The sequence below is a fragment of the Centropristis striata genome, chromosome 11 (assembly GCF_030273125.1).
Source record: "Centropristis striata isolate RG_2023a ecotype Rhode Island chromosome 11, C.striata_1.0, whole genome shotgun sequence".
Taxonomy (NCBI): Eukaryota; Metazoa; Chordata; class Actinopteri; order Perciformes; family Serranidae; genus Centropristis; species Centropristis striata.
The window spans coordinates 18,664,101-18,677,154 of record NC_081527.1 but is presented as its reverse complement, the minus strand read 5'-3'; the positions used below and the strand labels follow the sequence as shown (position 1 = coordinate 18,677,154).

Genomic DNA, 13,054 nt, shown 5'->3' with positions numbered 1-13,054 from the left:
CATAAAAATGTAACCTTGTAAGGGGGAAAAAATGTGATCTCATTATTTCATCTTATCACTTTGTCATTATTTTTGCCATACATCATTATTTTTGCAACATTGAGTTAGTATTTTGAGTTTTTAAGTCATTATTTTGCAATCACTGTAGGAGTTTCACATTATTTTGAGATATTGGTCATTATTTTAAGTTACTAAGTCATTATTTTGAGAAAGTTTGTCATTATAATTACTTACATGATGTTTAACATAACAGATCAGCAAGATTAAATAAATGTTTAATTTTGTTTATTTACAGAACACATCAAACAATGCATTATCAATATACAAATAAACTGTTCACATGTAGCATGTTATACACAGAGGCACAGTATTGTATGAGATAAGTATGAGGTACAGATAATAGATAACAAGATAAACAAATGTGTACACAATCCATGTAAGAATACCAACAGGGCTGTATTGTGGCTTCTTGTAGGTTCCTTTCTGGATAAAATGGCTGAACCAACACAAAAAGTTGTAAGGAATAAAGTTTTATGGTCGTCATACAATGTCAACAAGCACTCAACTGGGGGAATAACCAGCTTTAGACACACTTTATCTTGGTCCCAGAGATGTCAAATCCTAAATTAATTTGTGCAATTTCAACACTGAGCAACTGAACAATTGCAGCATTTGTTTCATCCATATACCAACTTGTCTTTTTATAAATTCAGAAACGTATACATTTTTATAGGGAAACACTGTATGATATTGGGGGTCATGAAGCCCCCAAAAGAGGGCAAAATAATGTAAAATTTGGCAGCTCTGAGTGGAATGCCACTTGTACTATCTTCTAAGCAAAGTACTGATGTGTTTTTAACCAACTCATGTCAAATCAATATATATTAGGGTTTAATTAAAATATTTTTCTAGGGTTTCTCTCATTTCAACACACACAGACTTGTGCACACACACATGCGCATGCGCGCACACAGACAGACAGACAGACAGACACACACACACACACACACACACACACATTCATTAAAATGTCACTGACAGCTTTAAAAGTGGTCATATTCACATACATCTTAGAAAGATAATTATTTAACAGGTTCAGAGAAGCCACATACATGCTGCGCATGTACACAAGGCCGTGGTTTAAAAAAATAAAAATTTACATTGCATAGATAAAATAAGATAATCCTGTATGAGGTGTAGCCTGTCCAAAAGTCCAAATTATACATATTGTCTGCACCTCTCTTCCACATTTTAAACTCCACAACAAAATACTGCATGCTGGACAGACGCAGCACAGAGATGCTTCTAGATTGGCTACAACTTTTACAGAATATTAATAGCTTAAATGAAGTTTGTTTTGGTTAAATATTAGGAAAAAAAATCACATGCAAAAAGGTATGGTTTTCTTGATTTGTCCATAAAAATGGTACACACGAACAAGAAAAGCAGCTTTTGTGTTATGTTATGTACTTAAAATATGTTGAGAAAATATATCTAACTGTATAAGACAGTAATGGATTTTGTTGTATTCTTGGCTACTTTACAGTTCATTATACAGAAAAAAATAACAGCATAGAAGAGATTTAGATGTTTCTATTGAAAGCTGTAATTGAATATCCTGGTGCTGGTAAGGGATCATTATGTACGTAATATCCAGTTAATATCCAGGGTCAACGTCACCATTTTCAGTCCTTTACATTTTGTCCCTTGTTCCACCTTTCAGTCTTTCGTGTTTCTACTCTTAGTAAAAGTCTGTCCAGTTGATCAGCTCAGTCCGAGGCAGGACTACTTACTTTTCTGCGAGCCAATCATCACCTTGGAAACAAAGTTAACAATGGCACTTGCCGGCTGTTCGGGATCATGCTCCGCAAACAGGTGACATATGTTGTCCATAGAAGTGCCAGTTTTCCTCGCCACAAAGCCAAAGATCCTGCAGAGGTGGAGAAAAATACTTAATAGCAGTCATCACAATCTGCCTCAAACTGACAGTGTTTCCTTAAAAAGAACTGCTTTAATAATGCTTCTCTGGTTGTAGCAATGTAAAAATAATAATAATTTACTTACTTTGCTGAAGGGCAGCAATCTTTTTTCCACCTAAGCGTGCAGAAAGGAGGTTGTTATTGGCTAAGTAGAAGTTTTCAACTGCACAATCAAAAGTAGCAGTGATGATATAAAAAATATATATATTTTAAAAGATTTGCTGTTATTTCCTGCCCTTGTTGTGATAGGATACATTTAGACATATTTCACCTGTGTGGAGTAACAATAGCCATTACCAGCACTCTAAAAACCTTTCAATGGCATGTGTTAAAACTTAGAAAATCAGCAATACTCACTTTCTATCTTGAGGATCCAATGCGCAATATATCACCGTGTTGACATTGTAATGCCTCCTGAAGAACAGCCTAAAAGGAGACAGAGGGGTGGTTACTGTCAGAAAAAGGTCTCTGCATGAGTCTATGATGTGACTATATGGCAGTAAAACAGTAAAACAGATCAGAAAAAAATAATGCTCTGCGCGACAAAGCTCCCGTAAAAGTAGGATTCAGAACAGAAGTTCTGCTCAAGGCCAGGGTATTGACAGAAGCAAAAACAATAGGTAAAAGAATAAGGAAAAATAACGTGATAAAAAGAAATAACAACAATAATTTTAAAAAAACCTACAGAAAAAAGTAATTTATAAGCAATAAATGAATATTTGAAAATATTTAATAAATATGTACAGAAATAAATAAACAAATAAATTAAATGCAAATGTATTTGACTAAATATTTCTACATTTATTTAATTCTCTTTACATCCCCACTATTTTTTATACTCATTTATGGGTTTTATTTAATTATCTTTATATTCCCACCTTTTTTATTTACTCGTTTATTCTTTTATGCTTGCCTCTGCATATTTCCACTTTTATCTTTTTATTCTTTTACAGATTTATTTATTTTCTGGCACTTTTCGGACTCCATACGAACATGTCTGTGTTGTACTCACTTCCTCTGATTGTCAGTGAGGGTGATTCCCTGGGAGGACACCTTGAAGTGAACTACAGTGGAGGTTGGTGGAGGGTTGGCGCTCAGAGACATACTGGTGGCTTTCTGCACCGCTTGGACGCCTGTTAGTGACTCCATCTCCACAGAGCCCAGGTACCACACATTACAGGCTGCGGGAGCACACAGATTGAATCACAATTGCTATGAGTTAATAACAGCAGTGCAATCGTATTCAGTGGCAAAGTCCATAATAACAGGACAAGGAAAAATGTGTGGATCCAGGTCACAAAACTGTGCATTGCGTTAGTATTTATGTACAGCACCGTCATTGTTTTTGTCATACTGTCTATTCAAAGCATGACATCTTAGACGCCTCATTACCTGCACCCTGTTTTAGCAGCTCAGCCGCAGAGTTGGTGACTGACTGTGAGGTAGTCTCCACAACATCTTCAAGGGGATCTATGAGCAAGACAAGAAAAACTTCAGCGAGATTTATAAAATGACTAAATAGCCAGACAGCTAAACAGACCCACAAAACCTTAAATAATGTTTATTCTCTCTTCTGGTTCCAAAATAAGGTCTGTGACTGTGTGTTGAATGTTTACCTCTGTCAGGTATGATAAGTTTGCACGGCAGGGCCAAGGGGGTGATTGAATGCTGGCAGACTAACGCAGTTAAGCTTCCTGTAAAAACAAAAAGATATGATATCAAGATTAGAGTGAGATTTAATGCTTGTCACATCTTTAATACTTTACTGCAAGATTGCACAGCTGTTTAGATTGCATAATTTCTGTAACTGCCACATACATAATAATATACTGTATATTACTGTATAAAGAAAGAAAGAAAGCAATAACACATACAATGCAAAGATAGTATCAGTAAAAGCATGCAACTACAGGTCATGGGAGAGGAAAATACTATTATTTTGGTTAAAAACAATGGGTAAAAACATGTAACAGCAGGCCATGGATAAAGTGCCAGCTGCAGACAAAAACAGCAATTAGCAGCCAGTAGTACAATGCACCATAAGCCAATAGAGGGCACTATGGTGTGTGAAGTTTTTCACTTTGTGCAGTGCAGCCAAACAGCCAGTAGGTGTCACTGCTGTAAATGAGAGGTTATAACAGTAGATACCCACCAAAATAGGGCTCATTGGGGCAACCCTTCAACCGCACTCCTTTCTGTGTACACTCAATAAGGAAGTGGCGTACTAATTCATTGGATAGATCGCCTCCTGTTGCAAAAAGAAAAGAGATAAGAGATACAGATAAATGAGATAATTAATTCCTCACAATAGTCTGCGGTTTGTTTTAACAAAACTGTCCTCTATCTGACACCCTAGATTTACTCTGACCTAAATAATAGCCCCAAGCATTTCTTATATCTCAGTACAAAAACAGCAATTTCCCAGCCTTGAAGAGTTACATAAAACATATTAAATCGCCACATACAATCTCTCCAGAGATTAATGGGATTATGATTCAACAGAAATGCCTCTGAGGGGGCAGGAGGAGTCTATATGAGGAATGTCTCGACACAAAGGCTCGGAGAAAGGCCCGCTCCTTGAGGTGGGTTGGGTTTCACACTTATAAGGAGCCACAATGCCCTAAGCTGAAAATGTGGAGAAGGACCGTGTCATGATGTCACCACAGGTGCCGCTGGACTGCGTAGGGGTGAAGGCAAACAAAAGGACAGGTGTGAGTGGGAGATAAAATTAAAGGGTTGTGATGGGCTGGAGCTGGGAGTGCATGAAGGCTTCCTTTGTGCCTTCATCTGTTGCTTTTGACAGATAAATAGTCCAACTTGTGTCTGATACTCACTGCGTGTGATTTAATGTTCTCGGGCTCTTTTCTGAATGAGAAAAAGTGATGTGTGAATCTCTATCATCACTCAATCAGCCTTTGTTTTCATGTTGAAACACGGCCAAAGAATGTTTGGCAAAATTCCTCTGGAGACTCTGTTTTCTTTCAAAAAAAACAACCCTTCTGTGTATTTCCTGAATATGTTCAACAAACACACTAGGAAGTAAATAACCAGGTAGCCTCTTTTGACTCCAGTCACTAGATATTTCAGCCATATCAGACAGATTTATGTGGGGCAGACAGCTTCCCAGGAGAAGGCCCTGGGATCAGAGTTGGCTTATAGACCCAGCACATCTTTTGTTAAGGGATGAAACATTAGCTGTACATCTAAGACTATCAGGCAAAAGGGGTCTGTTTGGCTTCATGGTGATGATGCCCAGGAGAGAAACACAGTGAAGAGCTCTCACACACAAACAGAGGGAGGGACTCTCATGTTCCAGCATGAAGGCGAGTACAGTGGGCTGTAACTGTAGATGGCTTTGTGTGTGATTATGTGATGGATGATTCCCAGGAAATCTGTACTACTGGACCAATCTCTGATATCTCTACTGCTGAAAATATTTTTTTTTTTCTTTTTTAGAAATGCATTTTTGTTCTCTTTCTATAAACATGTTTCAGCAGAAACCGAAAATACAAAAAACAAGGTTGTTGTCCACATCTAACCTACCTTTCTTGGTTTGTTGGAGAACTGAAGGGGGGGGAGTAGCCACTTTCATTGCCAGGCCATAAGCCCCTCTGAAGGAATGACTGTCCCGCACAATGAAGCAACCAGGCTCCTTGTCCTTCAAGACTGAAATGGCTGCATGAAGAGACACAACATTGTGAGGTGGCTCCATAGTTCTGTAAAAACACTTCCTTTCTTTTATGATTACTTTGGAATGAAAGTGGCCACTGGACGCCTACCTTGATCCCTCGAGATATCAGGCTTGTACCAGAATTTAGATGTGTCCTGCACAAATTTTACAGTAACCTGCTTGCTGGCCAGTACATCTAGAAGAAACAAGATAAGCAGACAAATAATCAGTACAGTATTCATTTGAGTGGGGTTATCAAGCCATGTGACACCAATGACAACTTTAGGTTCATAAGAGGACTCAAGCTCACCTGGCAGAGGTGAGGCGGTGCCCAGTGTCTGAGCTGAGAGGTCAGGCAAAACGTTGGGGAAGGGGATACTCAGGGAGCTCCCACTGTGGGGACTGGAGAACCCACTGAGGGCTGGGGATGCTGTTCCCAGCGAGTGCTCCCCATCTGACCCCCTCTTCTTCTCAGGCAGAAGTGGAGGCTGCATCTGTGGGAGCTGTAACTGATTCTGCCCGTCCATGGAGGTCAAAAGTTCTCTGTCCATGCCTCCATTGCCCAGCAGGTTAGAGGTGGTGTTTGGACAGTCCGTGCCGTAGCCGAGACCCAAGTCCTCCTGCTCGTCAAAGCTTTGAGCCGGACTGCGGCTGAGGGCGTAGCGAGCCATGCGGCTTCGCTGGCTGCTTCGGGGAGAGCTGTGGGCATTGGGGGCAGGGTGGATGTGGGGGTGGTGCAGGGGAGGAGAGTGGTGGTCATAGCCCAGAGACATGGAGTGAGGCGGTGGTTGTCTGGTAGAGGTGTAGCTGCTCAGGGATGAGTGGCGGCTCAGTATGGGATGCTCAGGCCAGGACTGGTTCGTGGATGAACTGCAGTTAACAGAAAAGGTCAGTAAATAAAGTATAATATATAAAGTACAGTAGGTAAACATTAGTTAGTTTGCATTCAAATGTAGAACAAATTTCAATAAAATTACCAGAAAATCTGCAAAAATTAGTAATTTGTCTTTTTTTTGGTGTCAAAATACCTTAATACCTTAAAGTCACGTCTTATGTACACCATTATTAATTAAATAAGTCTGTTTCCATTTCACTTTGAGTACTAATGAAAATAAAATTGTGACAAACTTTTCCACCTCAACGATGTAGGAATGCTGTAATTTTTTTTGCCACTGTGCATGAAAATACAAGGATAGAAAAAGCCTTATTGTTTATAACACTGAGGTTAGCACTGAGGGAGATGACTTTTTGATAAATATAAAAGGGCTACTGTCAAGGTACTGTTGAATGAGAAATCAACACATCAAGATTGATTGGGAAGTTCTACTAATAACAACAAATGGTTAGTGCAGCTTTAAGGTTCTGGACAGAACAGATCTGTACCTGTCTGTCCACTGATGGCTCCCAACAATAGAAGCAGAGTGTGTAGCACTTAGCGTCCTGTGGCAGTTGATGGAGGAGTCTGGTAAAATGTCCACTCCAACGTGACTGATCATCTCCGGATACCCTCTGGGTTCTGTTTGTGAGCAAGAAAACAAATCAGCTATTCAAGCACAATTATTGACTACATTCACAGTGGTTTTAAGTAAACACAAATAAAGTAAATCTGAAAAGCTGTGAGAAAATTCACCCAAAATTACCTTAAAAGGTTAAAATGAGCACACATAAGCTGGCTGTGAACCGTAGGACTGTATGGTATGGCTACAAAATCTCAGAAAGAGCTCTGGATTGTTTCCAGTCACAAACAATCAATAATGGAGTTTAAATGCAATGAAAACTGCCCACACGGCCTTGAACCCAGTCATCAATCTATAAAAAAAACAATCACCAGTTACCCCTGCCACAACCCTAGCAGTAAACAGATCAAACTCTATTGCAGCTTTAAATTAAAAGCCCTCTGACATAATTATCTAAAAGCTTTCATTTCAATCAGTCATAGCCTGGAGGCAGTGTCAGCCCCGCATCTAAAAGCTCATGTTACTTTTATAGGAACGAGAAGTGCAAAGCTGAAAGAGTGGCTGGTTTCTTCTTGTCCCTGTTTCCCCTCTGTGTACACAGAGACACTTTCATGGGGGAAGAAAAGTTTTTTTGTGTCATGCCTCCTGACCCACAGTAACCATAGAGATGTGTCAGGACTGAATGTGGCGTTTCTTGCTGGGGTGTCTGAAGTAGTAAGAGGCACAGCAGGGGCAGAGATCTGCTCCCAGGCCCTGCAACCTTTAGACATACTGTAGATCACTATGGCAACAAGTCCATAACAGGTCAAAGTGGAAAGAAAATTAAAGACAGGTTAAGTTCATGGGCAGATTGTCTATATGTGTGTGGGTAGTTCCTGACATGTACAATCTAATGGATCCATACACATGCCAAATAGAAAAAAAGTAAATTAAAGACAAGACACTACAGGCAAAATTGCATTGATTAATATAATAATAAGATATTGGCCTTTTCTGCTTCTATTAGATGTCTTCTTTCAGACTACTGGAAAGAAAATGTCCAAAATACACATTAAGGTGTTTATTTCACTACATTTTGTGTATATGTGTCTGTAAATGTCCTCTACATTCACCAAAAGTAAGCATAAGATAATGCCTCATTTGCATATTTAGTGTGGTGGAATGTAACTAAGTACATTTACTCATGTACTGTACTTAACTACAATTTTGAGGTATATGTACATGAGAATTTACACTTTACACTATTACTCCACGACATTTAGCGCCAGCTTTAGTAATTTTTCAGTTCAAGATTTAACATTTAATCAATTTAAAGTGACTAGACAATTTTTTATTACACTTCATAACAGTATATTAAGTAGTTAAAATGTGCAGTATCTTTACAAATCTAAACACTGCTTAAATAAATGCATATGTTTAGAATGTATAAAACAAACAATCTGAGTGGGGTCATTCTGCATAACAAATACTTTTACTTTTGATACCTTAAGTACATTTTGATGCTGATACTTTTTTATTTTTACAAAGTCATTTTTGAATGCAGGATTTTACTTGTAGTGGAGTAATTCTGCAGTATAGTTAAGTCATTTTACTTAGTTGGTAAGGGATCTGAAAACTTTTGCCTTCTCTATCTTGGGGGTTCATGGTTTAAATTTTCCCCTGTAGTGTCTCCCCCTAATTGACAGAGCTTGTGGTGCAACAAATACATCGGTTTTCTGCAATAGTTCAGTGAGAATTTTTTTGTATACAATAGAAACATGAAAAGATTTTGGAAAGTCCACAAATGTGGATGCTTCAAAGTGCCATGATGCACAATTTTCCCCATCTCTGACAACCTAGTGCCAGGGTGTGTTCCACCTCAGATAAACACCACAAAAAAAAGTCCACACAAAAAGAAACAAAAAAGGCTCAGTTTGAATCTAAAGAACAACACTGTTATGTCTTAAAAAAGTTTTCTCCTCAGGCCGTGACCACGCCGACATTCTCCAAAAACCAAACGTGAAGGGCAGAGACCGGTTAGGAATCTCCCTGCTCTCACATGCAAGAGACGTCTTTGTTTTCACCCTTTGTTGTTTGTGGAATTTTAGTGGTTCTGAAGCAACAATGTCACCATTATTAGGTAAAGCAAGAGGGACCTGAAATAGCTCAGTTCTAATGAGATTGTGGATCCAAACATGCAGTCACAGGGCAGACATGAAAGAAGGCTGTTGCAATTATCCCCCACTCACTGCGTGTCTTTTTGTCACTCACTGACTTTAATTGGCTGAATGGAAAAACACAAGTTAATAGAACTATAGGGGAAGTGTTGAGAGTGAGACAAAGAAAGCAGTCTTCTTGTTTTTTTGTCCTCCACAGCAACTCGGTCAACTGTTTGACTTTCTCAAATCCATAGACTTTGAAAAAAGATCACATGATGCATATTTTTAGCTCACAATAGAATGACATTTCTGCATTTAAATATATACCTTCAAATTATATGGGGAATTGTTTTCTATACCACCGTCTATTCTTAAACACTGCAGGGAAAGACCTCAGACTGAAGAATTTCTATTACAGCTTCATGCTCTCAGTTTGAACCTACCATGGTCTGTTCTGTAGCCTCCATAAGACTGCATGCTGGGAGATGGTGTTTGCCTGAGGTGGGTCAGCTCCGACATACTTTTAACTGAAAAAAAAAACAAAGAAAAAGAGGACAGGGAGATTTGTTAACAAGTTAATACAAATTGAATAAGCTCGAATAAATGAAACCTGTTTATAACAACGCAGACAACCTAAAGTACTTACCATAAGGTGTTGGCGGAGAAATGGGGAAGGCGGGAGTGGGTGGAGTCATGTCACTACCGGCCTCCACCCCGCTGTCCATGTCCGGGCCCTGAGCCCTGTAATCAGCACTGTCAGTCCTGTACAACATGGGGTGCTGTAACAAACGACAAACACATACATGTAACCAAACATACAAAATCTAATGACTCATGAAGTGGGAAACAACGCACAATGCTGTATTTACCTGCGACTGAGGCACACAGGGGGAATATGTCCGCTGACCCCTGTACTCCTCTGCCCCACTCCACCCTGAGTTACAGAAGACTGGATGATCCGTGACATCACTTCCTTGGCGACTCAGACTTCGTGTGACACCCACCCGTCCCTCACTGGACTGGACAGCTGGACACACACAGGTAGACAGCAGCAGGAAGGTCATTAAATGTTAACAGATTTACAGGCGTCACTGATTTCAAGGAAGTGAAGTACATGACACTGAAAGGGCAAATAACAGTGGTGTAACCTGTGGTGCATCTTAAAAAAGAATTCTGCAAGATAGTTTTTCCAACACTGCACTGTCTTTCTCTCATAAATAATACAGAAGTAACTGCATCAAATGCAGGGCATGATAAGGTGTGTGTGACAGAAAAAAGACAAAAGACCACCGACATTTCCACCACCCAGTGTTGGTCATGGTCACATACACACACAAAAGTGATAATAACAGCAATTAAATAAAATAAAAAAATAGCAAGTTAAAAAAATCAAATAAGGCAGAAAGTTGAATGAGGGATGACATGAGATGAAGTTCATATTTTAGTGTAGACGACTTTGTTAACTGACTTTATTGGCTACTCTCTGTAAAAAGTTTGGGATTAATGCCATTTGAATTTGGTCCATAAAGTGAGAGCAGCACACTGATGACCCCAGGTTCCTGCCTGCAGCCATGTTTTGAGAGGACAGCTGAGGAATGCCAGGGGTCTGGCTGGTCAGCTGGAGGGTGTGGAGTGTGTGGGGGGTCAATGTTGTGACTACTCTGAAGAGTGCAGCCACTCAGCACCAGGGTGTTAATTTGAGCCCTCCCAGCGAGCTCCGACCCCTCAGCCCTAAAGAATGCTAATGGTGCAGAAGTGTTAATGCTGGGGATCTTTATTCACTTCGTCTGGGGAAAGTATGGATGACAGACAGTGTTGTGCATGCTTGGCAGGGTTTCTCAAAGCATCCGTATATAAGAGGTGTGAGTACAAGTCATGCAGACAGATGAGTACGGATCTGAATGGTGGAGACAAACTCTGTTTCCGTGGCATGACTCACTTTCAGTGGCATTCATTTGTGTAACCTAATATGCCTTAAACATTAGGGTTGGGCAGTTTGAGGATAAATACAGTATTGTGAGGCAATAGAGATTTGGCTATTTCCTCTGAGGTGCCTGTTGACTGCTTTAAGGCGACATTGACTTTATTGACCATGTAAATGTGACTGACCCCTTAACAGAGTACTTCACCTGCAAAATGACCATGTGCATAACCTTTTTTACTTTGAATGATTTGAATTGCTCACTACTTGACAGACATTTGCATTTAGCTAAAACCTTACCATTTTAAACACTTCAGCATAAACCATTTCACACTTGCACAAAGATGTTGGGATATAGTTTTGCTGTTGTCTGCATTTTTTACAACAATTTTATATTTAGATTTTTGTTCATCATGGAATGCATGTGAGAAAAGAGGTTTTCTTCAAGAATTTAAGGTAACACAGGGTGAGTTTGTGATACAAAAATGGTCATTTTGCAGGTAAAGTATTACCTTAATGTTTTAGGTATTTCATTCATTGGACCAACCAAAAATGGGACCCATCCTCTTATTAAAGTTATAAATAAATGGTCACTTGAATTGTCTTTAAATGTACTTTACCATGGTATGGCAATGATAAAGTACATATACTAGGAGATTTTGTTCATCTTGCCCATCCCTACTAGAGATGAATCTTGCACTGAGTCATTTTATCGAATACATAATAAAACCAAGCTAATTTATCATGTGAATACCAAACACATTGTATTCATGGATCTTGTGCCATAATGTTTGATAAAATGTATGTTAATTCTTAATATAATAAATATAATACAGCTAATACATTCTACTGCCTCCTGGAAGCGAAGAAGTTATTGAATATGCACCAATTTCTCCTGCAAGCTTTCCTTCACTTTAGCCTCAGGTGCAGGTTTTTGCCACCTCCCAACACTCGCTGTATATCAGCCCCTAGTTCCCTCAACACAACACAAATACTGTCACATTCATCCTCCATCTCTATCTTTTCTTTTTCCTCACGGTAAAAACAATAACAACATGGATGCGTGGTGCAATGACGGGATGAGCATAAGCAGGAGAAGCATGGCTGAAAGTTACATGGATACTGGATGCAAATTTAAGCCAAAAAGCACTATTAGAGCAGTCAAAATTCAACATTCAAAAAATCAATATAATTTCACAAGCCTATCTTTATGATAAACAACTTTTACTCTAACTTTATTTTAATTTTATAAACAGACCAGGGCTGAATGATTACCATAGGTATTTCACCAGTGCAAATGGATACAGCCTACATTAAAAACAATCCATTACTTCCTACAGGTTATTTGAAAACTAGCAAAAGTTGAAGCCTTCGGCATTTGTTTCTTGGAATGAAGCTTCTGTGTAGTTGATATGCACAGACAGGTATGCGTTTGGATTCAAATGGAAAAAACATTGCCTCCGGCCTCACTTGTTCTTCCCTTGGAAATTCCTCAGGCCTCCCTAACTGGTGCCCCCCCCTCCTGCAACCACATGTACATGCTGGAGTGTGATTCATGCACTGCTAACACACAGACAGCTTTCTGCATTTTATCTGCCTCACTGGTTTTCAGCTAAAGAAAGAAAAGGAGAGTTTCATTGCAGCTAGTATAAATATTCTCAAGTCAATACCAAACCTGTTGACCTGTAGAATGTAAAACTTGTGTGGAACTTTACAATACTGCAATTTCCATAAGATTGTATAGCTTGATGAAGTACACAAACAGTTACTGCAAATTCTTTTGCAGTATTTTAGATCATACACTTTATTCTCAAATATCCCCCTGGGATCTGTCCTGGGATCAGTTTCAACATGAACAAAGTGGAAATATTTGTTTATCTATCATAGAT

The 13,054-nt window shown here is 39.2% G+C and overlaps 1 protein-coding gene across 3 annotated transcripts in view; it reads right to left on the bottom strand.

Annotated features, from left to right (window-relative positions):
• Positions 1-268: 268 nt before the first annotated feature.
• Positions 269-13,054, bottom strand: part of LOC131980318 (tensin-3-like) — a 37,667-nt gene continuing 24,881 nt past the window's right edge. For all 3 annotated transcript variants that reach the window (XM_059344528.1, XM_059344527.1, XM_059344529.1), the window contains 14 exons: positions 10,114-10,271; positions 9,891-10,023; positions 9,688-9,771; positions 7,033-7,165; positions 5,960-6,519; positions 5,759-5,845; positions 5,523-5,654; positions 4,132-4,227; positions 3,596-3,673; positions 3,372-3,449; positions 2,992-3,160; positions 2,337-2,405; positions 2,065-2,094; positions 269-1,930 (listed from right to left, as the gene is read on the bottom strand). In XM_059344528.1, the coding sequence (XP_059200511.1) occupies positions 1,786-1,930; positions 2,065-2,094; positions 2,337-2,405; positions 2,992-3,160; positions 3,372-3,449; positions 3,596-3,673; positions 4,132-4,227; positions 5,523-5,654; positions 5,759-5,845; positions 5,960-6,519; positions 7,033-7,165; positions 9,688-9,771; positions 9,891-10,023; positions 10,114-10,271 (1,952 nt within the window). In that variant the 3' untranslated portion in view covers positions 269-1,785. The remainder of the gene's footprint in view (positions 1,931-2,064; positions 2,095-2,336; positions 2,406-2,991; positions 3,161-3,371; positions 3,450-3,595; positions 3,674-4,131; positions 4,228-5,522; positions 5,655-5,758; positions 5,846-5,959; positions 6,520-7,032; positions 7,166-9,687; positions 9,772-9,890; positions 10,024-10,113; positions 10,272-13,054) is intronic.